The sequence below is a fragment of the Cebus imitator genome, unplaced genomic scaffold (assembly GCF_001604975.1).
Source record: "Cebus imitator isolate Cc_AM_T3 unplaced genomic scaffold, Cebus_imitator-1.0 Scaffold44, whole genome shotgun sequence".
NCBI lineage: Eukaryota > Metazoa > Chordata > Mammalia > Primates > Cebidae > Cebus > Cebus imitator.
In genome coordinates, this window is record NW_016107359.1 from 1,170,144 (window position 1) to 1,191,357 (window position 21,214).

Below are 21,214 nucleotides of genomic sequence, written 5' to 3' on the forward strand. Positions count from 1 at the left end.
CATTCCTGTGATGTAATATCCCCTCAGTATTAAGGCATTCTCTAGGTTCTTCTTTTAACTGATGTCTCTTAAGGAAAAGAAAAGGATATTGATGCATCGGTACTGTTCTAAAACCACTGCTTCCATAGCACGGTGTGATGGAGGTATGCCTGATCCAAGATTACAAAAAATAAAATAAAATACAGTGTATATTTCTTAAACGTAACAAAAAATGGGGGAGACCTACAAAAAGTTTGTGGATCTGTTTTATACACAGACTATTTATAGAAGTATTTAAACATGCTCACTTCCAAATAACTGTGCCCATGTCTCAATCAATAACTGTAATTTGTTCTTTATTTCCTCTTTGACTCTATTTCTTCAATAGTCTGCCTTTTTCTTTTTCCTCTCTGAGAACTAGGAGATCCACTGATCCCCTGGAATTATCTTCTGGCACATCTTAAATCAAAATTCAGAAATGGTTATGCAGTATATATACATATATATACATATATATTTATATATATATAAATGTATATATATGTATATATACTGCATATATATGCATATATGCATATATATATGCACATTTATATATATATAAATGTATATATATATATATATATATTTTTTTTTTTTTTTTTGAGATGGAGTCTCACTGTTGTCACCCAGGCTGGAGTACAATGGTACAATCTGGTCTTATGACAACCTCCGCCTCCCAGGCTCAAGGATTCTCCTTCCTCGGCCTCCCGTATGCAATATCTCTTTGGGTGCTCGAGTTGCAATTTTTTAAGTCAGGCACTCCAAGGGTGATAGAAAAATGTACGAAAAACAAAAAATGTACTTCATGAATTCCCACGGGAGTCAAAATGTTCATTTGTGAAGATAAAATAAATACATGATGTAGTATCTTTTAGCTAAAATTCTTCTAAGGGAAGCCTCCGTTAACATATCTGTAAAAAGAGAGTGTATTCGTGTTCTTATTTGATGACACTGGAAGGATTTTTCATTCTATCTCATCGTTCTGATATTGAACCTTTCTTCTTGTTCTACTAATTTATACATGTATTTCTGTAACAGACCCAATGCTTTTATGCGTTTTTCTTCAGATAAGTCAGCAAATACATAGAATGAGACAGAGCAGTAAAGAACATCAAGTTTCTGTCAAAACAGTTCATAAATATTCAGTGGAGTTTTGCAATATGTAGGAAGTTATGAAGATGGCATTAAGATACCAGTAAATCCAAAGAAAACCTATGCTAATCAAGCTATCATATCTTATTATATTTTATTCTCTTATCACTTTATTATCCTTCAATAATATAAATGTGACACCCCCCCCCAAAAAAAAAAAAAAAAAAAAAAACTACAAATCCTAACCTGCTGTGGTGAGATAGAACTTCCACCTTAACCTGGGTCAGGATTTTCTAACCAGGATATCAGGGTCTCTTGGTGGATCTGAAGGCCTAACCTGGGAGTTAAGTTTCCAAGCCAAGTGGCTTGGAAAATACAAGTTAATTTTCCAAGCCAAGTGGCTTGGACCATACACATAGTCGTCTCTCAGGAATGACCTCGTGTTCAGATATTGCTAGCATTCCCTAAGGGAGTGGGGCCTGGCTGCAAAAGGATGCCCGAGAAAGAGAGTAACTAAGAGCCCTTGTAATAACCTCAGTGCCGTCAAAGTATTTTTTAATATCAGCCTTACAAAAGATTTGTGACATTCTACTTTAAATAGTAGGTTTTGAATGACCCTTTTTTCTATTGATAAAAATCAACTTTGTATTATTCCTAAGACTGAAATATTCTTTAAAAAAAAAAAAGAAAGAAAGATCTTGAAAATAGATGTATGGTCTTTCTTTATCAAAGTATTCTCTTAAGTTGTTCCAATACAGAGGTAACTTATAAGCTCACGGCTTGCTCCTCATCTGCACCAAATCCCTTCAATCAAAGAAGCTCTGAATTCAATGAGTTGCACTGTTAGTACATCACTGTAGTTAAAAAGTATTGCTCACTCCAGGGAGCCAAGCAAAGGCTATTGACATGCTTGCTTGATGTATGAAAAGACAAATTAGTCCCCCATCCTATCTACCAGCAGGGTACAATGACCCGACATGGAAAAGTCAACTCAAACCACTGTATAATATATTTACATTTTTTTCCAGGAAATTTCAGAGTTACTAAATTAGCTGTGTCTAGTGTGCAAATTACATGCAAGCTAACAAAATGTGAAATAAATTTGACAAAGACTATGTGGTTTAGCTTGACTGCAGGACATGCTGGATGGCACTAGTGACTATGGTTTGTCCTGGAGGAATCTATGGTAACACTGGGCAAGGAAAGGCAGGAAAAAAAAAGCGTTTAAAGAAAATGCTGTTTGTGGATGTGATTATTTATTACTTGTTGCCTGTCTGCTGCCCAGTAGCATTCTCAGCTGTTTTGTAACACACTAAGCAATGTGAGAGAGTAAGCTCTCTTGTAGAGTCGTTTAGCTGGAGTAAAGTTGGACCAAGTGAGTGAAGTCTGAAACAGTCATGCTTCTTTCTTTTTCCACTAGAGAACCTATTCAAAGATCCATGGGTCTGTTATCTTGAGTTTCATAAACAGAACATGGATTTTTTAAGTTCTCACTGTTGCCTTAGAATGCAATCTGCACTAATCAGAAGAACACACTGTTGGAGAGGGGAAAGCTCTGCTTTTCTGTTAGATAATAATTAAGGATTGAAGATAGGACCAATAATTAATATAAAATGAAATTTCTCTAAATTTCTACTGTTGGTGATTTGAAGGGATAGTTAAGAAATGTTAATTTTTATGGAACTGTGTTACATTTCAGATAATGAGGACATAAGGGTGTGAACACTGGGAACTAACCAGTTAAACAGAGTTTTGCCATAGACGGGAAACAAGTGGGTTATGAAAGATGGACATTATTCTCTTAAAGAGTTTCTTAAAACCTGTCCCTTCCCAGCACTTATACAATCCCATCCTCAGTTAAACTCAAGGACTTATTGGGAATAAATATATTCATTTTAATGAGTAAACATTGTCATTACAGTGCCATTACAATAACATAAAAGAACCAACTTAAGCTTTTCCAAATCAAGTACAGGTAAAATAAAATTTTTTTCAGGCCTAAATATCCATTTTTTGTTCATTCAACAAAACATTTATAATAGACCTACTAATATAAGACACTAGTCCTAGTTCTCAGCAGGCAGATGTTTTAGAAGAGGTGGTAACTGAAGATTTAAAGGTACCTAATTAGCGTTGGATTGGAGCTCTATTTATTTTTCCAACTTGAAGCTAACATGAAGTAATGCCTGTTCATCAAGCAAAAAATTCTCCGTTTTGCTTTCTATAGTCTATTCTGAAGCACAGAATTTAGTGGCAGGAAACATGAGTTCTAGCCTGTCTCACCTAGTGAGTAGAAAGAAAAAGAAAATGGGAAAAGTGATGGACTGAGAATTAGACATTTGGGCTCACAGCCTTGTTTCTACCACTAAACAGCTGGGTAAACTTGCAAATGCATTTTAACTTCTCAGAACTGTATGACTTTTTCCCATGAAATAAGGAGATATTAATAGATGGTTTTTAAGGTCTCTTCTGGCTCTAAAATTGAAGTGAAGTCAAAGCAGTATGAGAAATGTTGAACGTGTTAGATACACGTATGACATGATGATAATGTTGATGATGACTCAGGTACATATATAAGTTGACCTTTGTCTAATCCTGCCTCTCTTTTGGTTCAGTACACCTCCTTTAGTGCCTTCTTTTGGCCCAAGAGTTCAATGGCAACGCATCTTCAGCTCCAGGGGATTGGCAGGCTGCCTGCCCTCAGCCTCCTCCCTTTATGGTGCTCGGTGTTCTCCTGAATAAAGTGGTGCTGAAGCACAGGGGATCTCAAGAGGTCTCTGCTCATCCTCTATGGCTGCCAGTGCTACTACTGAGAGGTGATAGGTCAAGTGCACTTTGAACCAAATTCTGTTTCCACTATTGGCATTTTCCAGTATTGAGGTTCTTTCATAAACTGGACATGATCATACTAGTTCAAAAGATGTTATGAGGATTAATCAAAGCAAAGTACAAAAAGCACCTGCACATAGTGGAGAACTGCCTGTGTTGTTGTTGTTAAGGCTGAAAGCATGCACCACCCCGGCTGCACCCCTTGCTGACTAAAGTGCTGTCCCAAAGTGAGGACACACAGTTACACAATAATATCCATTTCTTCATGTCATTCATCCTGATCCACCAAACAGCAACAACAAGACATGTTTGTGGTGCTTATCTCTTACAAAGTGATTTCTTCTGCATAGTTTTATTAAATTTTCAAAAATTAGGCTGAGAGGCAGATAAAGCAAGTCTTGTTCTCATCCCAGCTCCCATGGCCACAGCCTTGCACCATTCCCAAGGAACAGAACTCCAGAGGAGCCATACACGTGGAACACAATGTGAGTGGTTCCCCCAGGGCCCTGCTGAGCAGCAGTGCTGCTGCTTTTAGAAGAGGAAACTGAAGCCCAGAAAGGTTAAATTAATTGTCCAAGGTGACACAACTGAGGAGAAAGATTCTCACCTTGAAGTCAGATTATGACTCCAAGTAGTGGTGTTTTCCTCTACACAATGCGGCCTTAACCACAGAATACATATAAAGACGATGATAGTGTCAAACTCTCAGTGCCCACCTCGCCATCATCATTAAGCTTTGAGGTATGTTAGTGGGAAATTCCACGAGGCCAAGGGGAGAAGAAGTCCTCACCAAGCCCTAGTGCTCTGTGGCACATCGAGACTCAGTCTTGCCCTAGATGTGCCATGCTCTGGACATTATTTTGTGGAAGTATCTGCACATCCAAGCAAATCAGGTTGTAGAAAGAGTGGCCTATTTCTGCTCTCTATAAGACTGGATTACGTGAATATTCAATAACCAGCACACCCCAAAAAAACTATTTTATTGCCCATTTGTGTTGTCATCCTATCACCATCTCTGGTGGGTGCCAAAAGGCATATTGAATTATAAAGGAAAAAATCAGTTTGAGAAAAGTGACAGAAATACGTACAAAAGTGCTACAGTTGGACTCCATGCAAAACGAAAGTGACTTCCTCATATTCACTAATCTCCAAACAAAATACCCATCAAGAAATATTAAAACACACATTTTATTAGTTTCATTTAATTTCTTAATTGCTCAAAGTCAGTTTACCCATTTATTACTGTGTGAAGTGCTTAGAGGCAAGGCGCACATTAAAGGGATTATTTCCATGTAATCCCCCCCTCCCAGAGGGTAAGAGCTGATCACTGTGAATCCTGATTTACACTCTGTAACAATACCAAATGGAGGAAATGGGGATTGTAAAATGATGTAGTCAATGGTTGGGTGATACAGTAAGAGAGTGCAATTGAATAGCAACAGAAAAGTACCTCATTTTTGGTAAAAGTTATGCGAGCCTTTTTCAGGAATAGCTATTAACCAAACTGAATTTAGCCTCCTGTTCTTCTGACTGTACCTGTGTTAATTGATAGATGTTGAAGATCTGCAGCCTGTTAAGATGTTAATCAAATGGAGTCTGGGAGTAGATGTGATCATGTTACCAGGACTTAGAGTTCTGGGGACAAGAACTGCTCTGAGTATTACACTCTCTGTGACAATGTTTCCACTGCCAGTCATCTTTCTTGGCATGAAAGGGCACAGGCACTCAGGCTCAATCTGGAGGGATGCTGGAAATTATCCTGGAAAGGGAAATGAGGTCGGCAGGGGTTCTAGGTAAATATCCACTAAGAAACTCGTGACAATCTGAAGCTCTGGCAGCTTCCATTGTACGTCATAGCTGGCCTGAAAGCATCACACTCCAGAGGACTGGGAACCCATCAGTGACCTGGGAAAGAGCTTTTGCCTGTCCTATTACTGGCACATCTCTCCCTATTGTATATTAGGAGCATTACCATTATTCTTAGGAGATTAAAAACCTTAGAACATTAGAGGAGTACAGAGGTAAGGCCAGTCCTCAGCAACTTCTGCCCCCTCAGACAGCGCACGACCCAGACACAGAGGTCATGCCTCACAGCATTAAAACAGTCAGTGCCTCTATTTCAGGCTGAAACCATTCTGATATTTGATATTCATTCTCTGCCTTAAGAGTCAGCCTCATTCAAAGAGTACACAAAATAAAACACTTTTTTAAAAGCCCTCAAGGCGATTTGTACTATGTATCCTATTTGACTGAAGGCAAAACAAGCTGATTCCAGCAGAAAAAAATATGGCTGCTTCAGACCCCAGCTGACCGCTTTTATATGGAAAATCCCTTATACAATTACAAAACTAATGAGTAATTTTTAATGAAAACATTATGCCTTTGCATATATTTGTAAGCAGCCCTTCCTACATTTAAATTTACATAGAAATCAGATGATATGTATAAAACCCATCTTGGAAATCTGTGTATTTTAAGGAAAATATTCGTCTGCTATCTCTGGCTGTTTCTATAGCTGTTCCTACCCAAAACCCAAACTTCTCAGTAAGAAAACTGTAGAATTCAGTCAGTCACCTGGTTGACACCCAATATGCAAGTATTTGATGATGCATGGATAAAACAGCTGAATACAAGGCAGACTAGTCCACATGTCACAGAATGTTTTGGCTTTATGCAAACAGCAGTGCATGAGGGAAAAAAAAAAAAAACTGAGCTTAACAATTGCTAAATAAATACATGTGAAAAAATCTTTCTCTTTCGCCTCAAGCATTCTGAAGTATTTGAAGATGAAGACAGAACCAGGATTGTTTCTGAGACCTGAGTGTATTTTCTTTTCTACTCGGAATCTGAATCACTATGTTAAATCTGAAAATGGAGAAGCCTCTCTAATGCCTTTCTTTCCCACCCTTTCTCTTCTCCCTCTAGGTGGAGCTGACAGGCAGCAGCGTCTTTGACTATGTCCACCCGGGAGACCACGTGGAGATGGCTGAGCAGCTGGGCATGAAGCTCCCCCCTGGGCGGGGTCTCCTGTCGCAGGGCACTGCTGAGGATGGAGCCAGCTCAGCATCTTCCTCCTCTCAGTCAGAGACCCCCGAGCCAGGTGGGAATTGCAAACCCAATGTGTGGGTTGGTGGGCAGGACCTTTGCCAAATGAGTGTGCTCAAGTTACCCATGTGAAGAGACTATAAATAGGTCTAAGGGTATTTAACAATTCCATGCAGCTTTCAGTCCCATGCAGTAATTAAATAAGGAAGAGATTTGAAAATAAGGAGACATTTTAATAAGTATAATCCAGAGATCTAATTTCAGTTGAACAATACATACAGAAGGTACTCGTTCCTTTAGTTTCTCTTTCAAATTACTAGAGGGAAAAGCTTCCGATTTGGAACATCCTCTTCATTTTATTGTTACCATGGCTAAATCTAATGCATTTATTTATTATTCAGCAAAATCTATGGCAGAGGCATTCCAAATATTAGCTTGTAGAGAGTTAAAAGTATTAGGGACTTGCAGAAATCTTGGTTTCTTTTTTTTTTTTTTAAGCATCAGAAGGTACTTGAAAGATATGAACAGATAAATTAAGGCTAAAAAGAAAACAGAAATGGCTACATTTTAAACTGCCTTTCTACCCTCAGTATTTAATTAGATCAATTGTATAGAGGAATGAACAGAGGTGACATTCCTCATTGGGATTCCTTCCAGGACTCTTATAGACTTTGCATTCAGAATGTTCCCATTTTCATTGTGTTGTACTGATGATAATTTAAGTATTAGGGGAAAATCCATTTATAAATTAAACAAAATGACTTGATATCCATCAGTCCCCTAGTTCATCAAGCTGTTCAAACACGGGGAAGATTGGCTGGTCGGCCTGGGTCTTCCGAGAGCGCTGGTAATTAGATCTGCGAAGGATTTATTCTTTGCTGATTGGGGCTTTAAATTAATTGAAGTTCCACATTTGTGGTTTTGTCCTTTTTGTACTTTTTTAGAGGAGATATTTCATATTCTTGTGTGGTGGAGTGCTTGGCCAAGCAGCAGTGGTTTAAATGTTAATTTTTCTCATGAGAAGTTTAAGATTTTTTAATGAATCAAGGCCTGATTTGAAGTGCAAAGTTTTATTTGCTTACTTGGAAAATTATTTTTTCACTCTTCAAAGATGCTTGTACTTTACTTGATCTATTGTTTTAAAACAGATTCGTAATACAAAAGCATTTTATTAGCAAGAAAAATAGAAAAACCTATGTTAAGATTAACACTAAAATAACTCAGCATATTTCCAAGAAAATAATTTGGCCTCCCTAGAAGTAATCACAATATGTTTTCTCACACTGAAGGAAAACAAAAAATTGACTCTTTTGGAAGTGTTTTCAGAACCAATCCATGTTTCCTCACTGAAGTTATCTAGTTTCTAGGGCATTCATTATTCTTAGCTTTGGTGATCATCCTTCTCCAGTGAGCCCCACATATGAGAAGAGAATATTTTAAGACTATTCTTTACCCTTTAAACATGAAAATACTTTTGTTCAGGTGGGGAAGTGATATATTCTTATACCATAACTCACTGACTTTACTGAGCAGATATGTCAGTGAGATCACTGGAAGTGTTTCTTACTCAACAGAATGTTCATACCTTGGCATATTTGAGAAGCAGCACATGAAAATGGTTTTCTACTCTTTCATCCTAAAGTTGGATTGGAGAACCTCTTCCTCATGACTCAAACACACAGAATGAAATAATTTAAGTTTCTAAGCCTTTGTATGAGGGAAGGTCTTGGGAAAGTTTGTTTCCTTGAATCACAAACTTTCAAGTTTGAAAGGATTTTCATGATCCTTTTATCCAACCTCCAATATATGCAGCCAACTTTCTACAGCAAAACCAGCAGGCAGCCTTTCCAGTCTCTGCTAGATCCTGCCCTGATAGGAAGCTCATGAACTTGCAAGGATGCCCACTCCCTTGTTGAGTAGCTCTAATGGGTAGTTATTCCTGATATGGAGCCCAAATCTACTTTGCTGCAACTTGCCAGTGATCCAAAGCCTGCCCTCTGGGACCACATGTCTGAGTTACTCCTTCTTCCCTATCATTGCCTCTCATATATGTGAAGTCAAATACATCAGATCCTCCCTTCTCCTTTCCAGGTCAAAGAGCCCTAATTCCACAACCCTTATTCAATGACTCACCATCCTAGTCATCCTGCCCTGGCTATGCTTCGGTTTGTAGGTAAACCTCTAAATCAAGAGAAGTGAGCACAGCCCTCTAGATTTATTCTGATCAGTGCAAAGCAGAGGAACTGTCACCTTTCTCAGGATAGGCTACTGTACTTCTCTTAATGCAGCCTAAGGTTAAATTTGGCCTTCTTGGAAGCCAAATCACCTTGTCAATTCATACTGAGCTTGATGTCTCACCAAATGCATGTTGACAGTGAGACTTTGGGAGAAAATAAAAATCCACAACCTGTGAACCAGCTCTGCTAGAGTATCCTAGGCAGGAGTCTAAATACAAGACCAAATCCAAATAAGTATGTCAATATAAGAACTGTCATAAATCCCATGCTGTCTATGAAGCCCTAGCTTGCATAAAATAACCCTAGGTACACTAGCAGAACACAGTTCTTAAGATTATTGATTATAGGAGAATACATATCTCCTTCAACTGTTACCTCTCTCCTTTAAAGTTACTTTATCACTTAACTTTGAAATAAGATTGAAAGATACTATAAATTTACTTATGTTTCCTTCCCCTGCCTTCACCAGCCTTCCTTTAGCCATCCTTGCTAGTGAGATTGAAAACTCTGCCTTCCACATCACTTAAAAACTTGGGCTCATTAGCTACACTTGCATAAGAAGAAGCTCTCTTCTTAGATGGTAAATGTGACTCTCACCAGTAGAGAACATTAAGCTACCTTAGGCTTAAAAGTCTGCAGTATTGGTTATTTTCGATCTTTGCCTTAAAAAAGCAGTTAGATTGACTGCTCAAATACTGAAAAGTAGTGTAGGGTGCTACCTTGAACAAAATATCTTCACTGATGCAGATGATCGCTCCAAGGGAATTACTTAAAAAGTTCATGTCAGGCACTACATCACAAAGCTGCTTATGTTTCTTAAAAGCTGAAAGAATTTTAACAAGATTTCCTAATTCTTAATAACATGAAGGAACATTTTTGAAGACTGTTGTTCACTGAATCATAATCTCTTAAATTCTGATAAAACACAGATTCTTTTTTAAACAGTGGTGTAATGTAGTTGGAGAAGTCATATCGATATATGGCTATTATGAAAATGAAAGGGCTAGTAGGTATGGAAGTTTTCAGAAGCCCTGATGTGTTCAGTGTAGCATTACTAAATGACTGAAATACAAATAACGTTTGGCATTATAATAAAAGGAAATAAGTGACTAAAGCAGCCTAAGGGGCAGTGATACTTTGCCATGATAGGAATTCCATTTCTTTGAACTGCCAGCCCTGAGATTGTCTTGTCCTGACTTAGGCTCAGGATAATGGAGGAGAAAAAAAGATACGTTGATTGTACAGCAAACCCAAATAAATATTTTATATGTATGCACATTTATTAACAGTTTCGTCAATGTATTATCTCAGAGAAAACTAAAGCCAGGCAAAGATAAATGAGGTGGCCTTGTTTAAAACGTTATAAAGTTCTAGAGTGCCTATTTAGGGGTTGATTGGAACATTTCAGAAGAGACACTGCTCTTTGCTGTCCTGCAGGCTTCTGCAGTATCAAGAGCACAGAACCCCTGACAATGGCATTTGGAGGGTTTTCTTGTTGCAGATCTGCTTGTGCCTTTTCATTATTACTCTTAATGATTCTGCAATCTTGGGATTATGAGTTCTATCCTCATCTTTTTAATAAATTTCAGTGCCATGCCTTTAAATGCTTAGTAAACAGAAAAGCAGCTCTCTTAAGAAATCCTGGAGGAACTTTTAAAACTCTTCCTATGTTGAAGGCAAAGGGTAATAGTCCCTGCATTAGGCTGTAAAATTGTTGTGTTTTAACCCCTTCTTCCTTATTAAACAGCTTTATTTTTTCCAATTATAAAATTAATTCAGGCCCATTGTGAAAAATTCAGAGAATACAGAGAAAAAGGAGTAAAGACCACCACCATCCCACTAATTAGAAATAACCATTATTCATACATATCTACTACATACCCACCTAGATTTTGTTTCTGTTCCTGTGTATGTATGTACATTTATAGAGTGTTTGGTGGGGTTTTTTGTATTTCTAAAATTAGATTGTAATGTGTATGTTTCTGATAACTAGCTTTTTCATTTTCATGTTTCTCTAAGATAAAATTCTTTCTGTCTCCAGTGGTTTATTTTTCACCAGCTAGTGATCAGTTTCCACTATAGGAACCCTGTCAGGAAGAACATACCTGGATCCTGCTTCAGACAGAACTCAGCCAGGGAAAGGGGTTCTTGTGGCTTGACTGGGTGTGAGCTCATAGAGGGGGAAAATCAATACTGTACCAGGATTTAGACAATTTAGCCAAATGCATGAGGCAGTACTTTGGATGATGAATAAGTACGGCTGCACAGCTAACCCACTGGTTGTCTGAAATACGGGTTATCATGCTTTGTCTAAATTTTCAGGCAGAATCTAGCCTGTTTTGTGGAGTTAGGATCATCATTATAGTAGTATGATCTTTATGCTATTATACCTACGCTATGTCCCGAACATTTTCAAGGCAAGCAAAATGGAAACAGTAGAGTACTTGCCTGAATGGAAACAATCTTCATTTCCAATTTATGCCTCTATGCCGTGGTAAATGTGTATAAATGTGTATCTCCTCCTAATTCTACAGAAACAGGAGCTCAATTCCTCTGACTTCATTAGATGATTTTCACAATAAGTGATATAATTAGACCAACAAATGTCTAGGAATAACCTAACAAATGCAAAATTATTTCTGAGGATCAGATCAATATTTTGTATAAAAATAACTAGATATGAGATACACTTCTATAGGTGAATTATTTACCTTCTGGTAATGGTTATGGAGGGTTTTTTTTTTTTTTTTTCCTTGTATTGGGTCAAGATTTCTATCATTGAACTGAATTTAGAAGTTAGGCAAGGGAAACCATCTTACTAACCCCACATCCAACCCCGGTCCCCAGACAATGTGACTGTATCTACAGCACTTTCTGCTGTACTGCAAATGTCAAACAGAAGGTGTAATGGATTTAATATTAGCGCTGGCCAAGGTGTTGAGGGAGCTGTTAATAATGTCACTCCAGTTATTGATCTGAAGCCTTTAAAAATCAGGAAAAAGTGAGAGATCCCCTACTGGGGAAAGACATACAGTGACTTCTTTTTATTGCCAATATATTTCTACATATAGAATAGCAACTTTGTGGAATTATGTTATCACCATTAATCCCATTAATAAGTGAGATTTCTGGAGTCATTTTATGGTGAGATAATATCATGGCGACTGCCCAGCATGCTAATACTAAAAGACTGAGTTAAGTTCTTTTATACATAAATAGGGCTCAAAATTCACATGGGGAGTACAGCATTCATACAAAGTGTCAAATGATAGAAAGTTCATTCACACTAGATTTATCCTTGATGACAGAGTTGGATCCACTGGAAGGGTAAAGACATAGAGCATAGTCAGTAGGCTGAATAGTATGCTACTTTTGCCCTTCCAAAATTCTGAATACAAACAGTGTAGTGACTAACTTAAGATAGAAATGGAATTTGTTCTGACAATTAGTGTACCTTTTCAGAAAATTGCTAATCATTCAATCTGAATGGCAGTTCCTATGCAATGAAATTCCTGTTTTCCATAGTCCCCAACTAATAAATGAAATTAAAATGTATAATTTATGATGAATGTTTATCAAACTGTAAACACACATTTTAATTTCTTTCCATATTCATATACTATAGGCAAAGATAAATCCATCAGATAAAGTACCACAGCGATCTCTGATGGATTGATTTAAAATGCATCCCTACTGGGGCTGTAGCTGATCTGGATGATTCCCCCAAATTAGTCTGACTTCTGTTAATACCCAGGTGTGCCATATGTGGCAAATCTAATAGTCAGAAAGCGGCCTCACTACTCATCTTTTTGTGTAACCCAAAGAGATCATCATTTAGGCATAAACACAGCTTTTATCCAAAATTATCTATGTTTCTTAACTATGTCATCATTAAGAAGTTACCTTCTTGCCAATCCTGAGATGAAGATGATGGGCGCACTCCAAAAGCGAGCCAGCGCTCTTACAAGGACTGGCTTGCCAAATTTAGAATGAATTATTCTTTTGCCTCAAAAAAGCTACCTTGATGCAGTACCATTTTTTCATGAGCAAAGTAGGCTATTTTTAAATGTCACCTTTATCCCCAGCTAAACAAAACAAGATCCCCTGGGACTGCCACAGAGGGGAAAATATTCTCCATTGCTTTTTTCTGGTATGCAAGGCCTAGGCACACTTAGCACCTTAATTTGTGTGTGTTCACACTTTGGTGTGCTTTTGTGTACAATGAGAACATTTGCAAAGCAATCTGTACTAGAATTTTGCCTGATGGAGCTAAGAGAAACAAAGTAAAATCTCTCCTTCCCACCAGGCTCTCCTGGACCAAAACCTGAGCTCAATTCTTCCAGGCCAGCTCCCAGAAGGCAGAGCTGCAATCCCAGGCATCCTTTGGGACCTAATTCCTTGACCCATGGAAATCAGTGTTGATGACGCAACTAGCTACAGAAGGGCAGCCTCCCTTTTGTTCCCAGAAAAGATGTTGGATCTCGGCACAGCTCTGCATGCCATTCTGAAACTAACTTTCTCTTTCAAAATTTAAATCACAGGGGTTACAACTCAGAAAAAAAAAATACAGCTTTTATATAAATTAATACAATGATATTTACAGGGTAGAAAATGTTTTGTTCAATAATAGAAGCACAGGCCTCTTATCAAAATACACAATAGGTTCACTCAGTTTATATACAGCATTCTTTTTTCAAATCTATTGAAGGTTTAGGAAATCACTATTTAAAGCCCATTATTTTTAACAGTTTTTTCATATAGCTTTCTAGGTCATGATTTTGACTTCTTTTTGCCTATAGTGATAGGGATATATTTTTCAAGTTTCTAAAATGAAACCCAAGACAAGCTGTTAATGATGACCTGTTTTTCCTCATTTCAAAAAAAAAAAAAGGTGGCTGTCTTTGTCATTGGATAATTAAAATTATAAATTCTATTTCTATAGCTCTTGCCTTGAACAAAGTACAAGGTATTTGCTTTTAATACATACCACTGCACAGAAATTTCATCCCTGTTCAAATTATACCATTCTGAATTCCTCATCTGCGCTAAAAAGCAGACTTACGAAGGATCAGTTACCTGGCATTGACTGAACTTTGCAGGGTGCACAGATCAGAAGAGGCAGAACTGGCTGGAAACCATTTCCACCCCTAGTGAGCAATTTACTCATGATTGCTTGGGGAAAATACTGGAAATATTGCTTCTGTGTAAAGTTTGCAACTTCCAGTTGTCAGCTCTTTGCCAACAGTTATTCCCAAGTACAGCTTTAGCAACAGTGCTTACCCAGGCCACTGTGATAATGGTTGGCATTCATATCCTCTTGGTGTATGCAGAGCACAGAAATCACTAATTACAGGAGTTAATTCACACCACATCCCTCTGAGGCAGGTCAGTGTGTTATCCTTGTCTTACAGCTGGGGGAAAAAGTGGTGGAAATTCTAAGTGGCTTGCCCCGAGCTTCACAGGTTAGTTTCGTGGCCAAGATTAGAGGAAAGGGTACAATATTAGGGTTACAGCAGGTGGGAAGCCTAGGAACTAGATCAAGAAAGAAGATAGGTAGGTCCCTAGTAGGAATTGAACCAGAGGAATTTTCTCCAAGGGGATCCTGAAGTTCAGAGAGAAACCTAACTATCCTCTTAACGCACATATATCATTGTGCTATTTTTTTAACATAGTCTCTTACTTAGAACTGAAATAATCTATCTAATGCTTTTCATTGCCCTTATTCTTTTTTTTTTTTTGAGATGGAGTCTCGCACTGTCACCCAGGCTGGAGTACAGTGATGCGATCAAGGCTCACTGCAACCTCTGCCTCCCGGGATCAAGTAATTCTCCCACCTCAGCCTCCTGAGTAGCTGGGATTACAGGCATACACCACCATGCGTGGCTAATTGGAGATGGAATTTCACCATGGTGGCCAGGCTGGTCTTGAACTCCTGACCTCAGGTGATCTGCTAGCCTTGGCCTCCCAAAGTACTGGGATTATAGGCGTAAGCCACCACACCCAGCCTCTTTGCTCTCTTGCATTTAAACTCATACCACAGTGAACAGTAAGTAGCATCTGAATACATTATAGGCACAGTTCAACCCTAAGTCCCTTGGTCTGCATCAGCCATATGCCTCCCCAGCCAGGAGCACCGCCAACATCACCCATGTACACTTGGCCTCTGCACTGTGTCGGCCAACACTGGGCCAGATTCCATGCAGTTTCTCTAGGCTCTTCCTTTCAGAGCCAGTCTTCCAAGGCAGGTATGAGATGAAAAAGAGCAGGAAGAGCAGAGGAATGGTGTCCATCAGGAAGTGGACATAACCCCCTGGATGGATCTGCTCATGAAACACAATCATGATTTCTTGGGACCCATGGGAAATACTACCCATCTTCTATTAGTAGACAGAATTAGCTTGAGGGAAGAACTTGTATCTTTTCTCCAGTTGTTATTAACTAGAACAAATTTTCATTCAAGATTCAGGCCCAGTTGCTAACAGGGATTCTGTAGATTATTCAACAACCATTGACTGAATGTCCACCATGTGTCAGCCGTACAAAACAGCCGGGAAACAATGACAAGGCTCCCCACCTCCCAGGAGCTGACCATCACGTGAGGGGGACAGATGAGTACCACAGTGTGGGAGTGTGGTGATGGGGATCAGGACACCATGGTACGTAAGGAAGATAGCGTCATAGCACACACTGCAGCTGCTAGCTGTCTTGGCAGAGCTATCTCAGGCTTAAAACTCCCACCCCAAAATTAATAGCCCATAAATATCACTTCTTTGGGAACACATTGCTTTGACGTGCCCAAACATATCAAGACCATGATTATCAGGGACTGATGGACATTATCAAGGGTTTGTTTGTTTTGTTCATTTGTTTAATTAGCCTAAAAATTGCCTAACACTGCACCTGCTTCATGATAGGTTCACAGAAACACTAGTCCCTCTGGCTGTTGCTTTTTCTGGCTCTGTAGGAGTGTCCTGAGTGAGAAGTACTCCAGCCTCCCTTCCGTTTATACAGGGCAGATTTCCCTAACTGAAATTCAGGAAACTCTAACTTTGGAAAATGGTACTGATGATTTTAGCTTTGTCTACTCAAGGTATAACTTGTTGCAAATATTCTGATACCATTAATGACATATTACTAGTTTTCGTTATCTTTTAGCTATATGTTCCAATTACAGGAGTGGGCATTTATAAGTAATTTATTTTTCAAAATGACCCAAACCAGGGTTAGAGATGGTCAAGAACTTGCCCCCACACCAGAGCAGACACTGGACCCAGAGTTTGAACTCAGGCCATGGTTTTATTGTAAGCACTTTGCTAGGTGCTTATAGAGAACAGGAGAGGTAGATAGGACGGACATCTTCCATTAGGAAATGGATCATTATCCGTAGAAGATTTATACACAGTCAGCAACTAGAGAAGAAAGGAGATAGTGCTGCTGTCCTCAATTGTGGCATAAATATGGTAAAGAGATCAGGGATCAGCTCACTGATTGCAGGCTGGCCTTGATGAGGAGGGATGACCTACCCGGGCCTGCACGAAAACCAACCTAAGAGCAAAAAGGTAGAGATGATCTCCCAGGAGACTTATCCCAGTACCACAGTGTGAGTGAGCTTGCTGCGTTTGGGAGGCAGGAAAGAGCCCCATCTTCCTCACTGAAGCAACGGTGCGGTGCCTGCTTATCTAGAATGCGCCCAGATCAGGGAGGAGTAGGGGTACTAGAGTGAAGAATCTAGGATTCGTGTGGTAAGTTCTGAGTATGACTCACTGAAGACAGCAGTGACCCAATTACAACATTATTTCTTATAAATACAAAAAACGTTCAGAAGGATCCTTGCTTGAGGATCATGTTTTACAAGTACCCAAGAATTCCTGAATCTGTTAGGCAATGCAATTGCTATTAGTCGTTGACTAATCGCCATGTCAGGCACTTTGCTAAGCCCATGATATATCAGCTCATTTACTGCTCACAAAACACTATCAAAGACGGTATAATTATTTTTCCCATTTTACAGATGAAGGGTCTAAGAAAAGAAGAGATTTTTAAAATTTTACAAGTCATACAGACAATAGGTGAAGAGTCTAGAATTTGAACCCAAGCAGGCTGGCACCAGAGTCTCCATACTTAACCCTTCCTTCAGTGTGCTTCTCAGTAGTCCATCTAAAACAGCTGTCCAAGCCCTGCCTGAGACCACCAGCTGGGAATGCTCACCATCCTTCCCCAGCAGCTCTATTTGGGTAGTCTTCCTTATACCTTGGAAAACTTATGTCACTGGACTTGATACTGGCTCATTTATTTTCATAAGAATGTACAGGATGGATTGAACAGAGAAGACTAGAAACAAAAAAAAAGTCATTTAAGAGGCGATTTCTATAATCCAAAAATCAGTGAGTAGACCTTGAGAAGAAACATTTTTGAGAGGCTTTGCAAAGGAATAAATGATGATTTGGAATTAAGATAACACTTAGAAAAAAGCAGAAATATGCCTGTGGTCAGTCTTTAGGGCCAGGAGCTAATGATTAACACTCTACAAACTATGGAGGTCTTAAGCTTTCACACGATTGAAATTGATGATGCCGTCTGTCCACTGTCACTTTATTTTAATCAACTGGTAATAAAATTGAAAAAATCTGAAAATCACATATGCTATTGATCATGAACTATTATGTAAATATGCTTAGAGTTCAAAGCTGTTTCTTTTTATTCAAGTATATTGTATGTTTTCGGTAAAACATCAGTCTGATAGTCAGTGCCTCTCCTTTGTCAGAGGGTATCCTCTCCAAATAAAAACCCTAATTAGAACATTCATGACATTGATGGCAACACGTAAAGAATTAAAACTACTTACTCTCCTGTGTCCAGCTATCTCTTTATTAAACACAGCAGGGGCTGATGTTAGAGGGGAATTAAAAGTATCAATTGATAGCCCAAATTGCTGTTAGTCAAAATTAGGTAGAAGCTTAGTTGATAACATACAAGCAAATTTAAAATTACCAATATTTAGGAAACTACTTCCCATTTCACAGAATGGGAAATTTTACATTTCATATGTAAAAACATAGTTGCATGTCTATAGTTTCGATATACAAAATAGTCATTCATTCATTTATTCTTTACTCATTTAATCATTAATTGCAAATGCATGGGCCAGGCCTTGTCCTAGATTCTGGGATGGGGTAGTTACCAAAAATGTCTCTGCTGTCCCAGTACCTGTAGCCACATAAACCACCTCCCAATAGGAGTCAAAAAAATTCTGTAGAAAGATTCAGTGAATAGAGGTCTCCATTTTATACACACTAGGTAAATCTGTGTATCAGTTTGTAATGAACCACTTGATCTTCTCTGCTTTCTAAAATGCACAGCTGATGGAAAGTCTAAGACAGCACTTCCAAAATACATTCCTCCTCATAACTGCTCTGCAAGATGCACTTTTTTTCCCAACTCTTATTTTAGGTTCAGAGGGTACATGTGCAGGTTACATGGGTAAACTGCATGTCACTGAGGTTTGGTGTACAAATGATCCCATCACCTAGGTAGTGAGCATAGTACCCAATAGGTAGTTTTTTAACCCTTGGGTTCCCGAGTCAAACAGCAAAGAAAAAAAACGTGACAGCCCATGTTCTCGCTGGAAATTGAATGTTAGCTTAGTGAAAATGTGAAATTCATGTGAGATCAATAAACCTATTTTTTGAAACTAGCCTTTCCCAATTTGTTTGACTGTGGGAAACTTTTTTTAAGAGGAACTCTTACTAGTACTCCGAAAGCACATGATTATGCACTATACATGATCTAGTTTCTACTAGCTGGGTGCCACTCCCCCAGTCCATGCCGCTCTCTTCTTCCAAGACCCACCCAATGCAAGGAGAGTCACAGATGGGCCACTCATTCAGAGGTTAAATTTTCCATTTCCTTTGATAAATCTCCCACAGGTTTCTCATCAATCCTCAAGGTGGCCTTCAAGCTTTCCTAAAAGTGAGCCCCTAGATGAATCTAGTAACAAACTACAAAGTTTTAAGACAAGACCAGGTTCCACAGTTTTTAGTGCAGTCCTGGGCTTTGATCCAAAGGCTCTCACATCTCTTTTCCACCCTGTCCTACCTATTCTTTATTTATCTAGGCAGAGCACAAACGTCTCTGGTTATTCCATTCGTGGCAACAATAGACCAGTAGATTTTGGTGCAAAGATATGATTGTGGTTGCCCAGAGCAGTGCAGTGATGGTAATCAGTTACTAAGTTGTTCTGTCTGATTTGCAGGAATTCAGTTAAATTGCACTGCCTAGGCCGGGCGCGGTGGCTCAAACCTGTAATCCCAGCACTTTGGGAGGCCGAGGTGGGTGGATCACGAGGCCAAGAGATCGAGACCATCCTGGTCAACATGGTGAAACCCCGTCTCTACCAAAAATACAAAAAATTAGCTGGGCATGGTGGTGCGTGCCTGTAATCCCAGCTACTCAGGAGGCTGAGGCAGGAGAATTGCCTGAACCCAGGAGGCGGAGGTTGCAGTGAGCCGAGATCGCGCCATTGCACTCCAGCCTGGGTAACATGAGTGAAACTCCGTCTTAAAAAAAAAAAAAAAAAAAATTGCACTGCCTATATTATAGACTTCTAAAATCTGAAGTCTGGTTAACTTGCAGGTTCCGCTAATAATTGAGAGTTACTGTATAGGAAGATGAGAATCCTGACTCACATTTTAGGACATACTTCTTAAGCCAGTTCTGTATCAGGTGCAAATAACGTAGTACGTAAGGCCTTAGAACCAGACAGCTCATGTTCGTGTATTCACCTTCTGACTCTGTCACTTACTACATATGTGACCTTGAGCAAGTTAATTAACTTCTATGTGCCTCAGTTTTTCCATTATAAATCTTTAGCCCTCTGGTCTAGATTGGAGAATAATGTAGGAATGATAACCTGTTGTTTTTATCATCAAATGAATTAATATATTAACATAACTTACAAGAGTATAATAAATTTAATACATATATAATGCTTAAAACAGTAGTACAGCACATAGTCAGTGTTCGATTAGTAGTATTATAAATTCTGTTGAACTAAGCATTCTCTTATTACCAAGTTCATTCTTTATGGAAAGGCTGGCCAGGGGTTAGGTGATAGGAAATTGGCATCTATGCATGAAAGGCTTAAATTTGGGCTTCACTGACACGATGCTCCAGTTACTGCAATAAAGAGTCCAAATGCCATGCACATCATGGTGCCCAAAAGATGTGCTTCTGAAAATACACAGACACACAGACATACCCACAGATACACGCATACACCCTACATGGAGTCCTTTTGTAAAGACTCCACTTAAGAGGAAATACTCTTCTGGAAACTGATAATTTACCTCTCCCTAACCTCTATATAATATACAAGTTCTGTTTTACAGATTCACATTTTTTGTATACTCAGTTTTCTTAAAGCTTAACAGAGATGCATAATGCTTATTCTCAGAGGTCCATCCCACTGTTCCTAGCTTCTGCACACTGAGATACGCCTGCTGATTTCCCTTTTGCTAAGGCTAGCTTGGAGGCTAGCCAGTTCCACTTTAGAATAGACCTTGATGTTAGTCTCCAAGGGTTTGCAGCTTCTAGCCTGGCCTATTAAAATGTGTTCTGGTTATAACCCGATGATTTAGCTGATGAATGGCATGTATGACGTGCTTGACTGACATTTTCCCTTTTTATCTGGCTGGGCCATTGTGATAGGACCACAGCCACAACGTGGGTAATGCACCACTAAAGACTAGGCAACCCAGAATTGGACCTTGGATCTTCACAACCTAAGGCTCCTTTTACTGTCGAATCAGCTTTCATGCAGCATTCCAGTCTGTGCTGGAGAAATAGTGTGGCGGGACTCAGTATCGGTTTGAACTTTACATGAATCAATTTATTTTGTGTAGGAGGACTTCAGTTCATCACCAATCTTGAGAACTAAAATGAATGTTGATCTGGTGGAATGCATCTGTAAAAGCAAGAGAGATGCCCAAACG

General features: G+C 39.0%; 1 protein-coding gene across 3 annotated transcripts in view; it reads left to right on the top strand.

Annotated features, from left to right (window-relative positions):
* Nucleotides 1-21,214, top strand: part of NPAS3 (neuronal PAS domain protein 3) — an 853,232-nt gene that overhangs the window by 716,694 nt on the left and 115,324 nt on the right. For all 3 annotated transcript variants that reach the window (XM_037737870.1, XM_017526774.2, XM_017526776.2), the window contains one exon: nt 6,868-7,042. In XM_037737870.1, the coding sequence (XP_037593798.1) occupies nt 6,868-7,042 (175 nt within the window). The remainder of the gene's footprint in view (nt 1-6,867; nt 7,043-21,214) is intronic.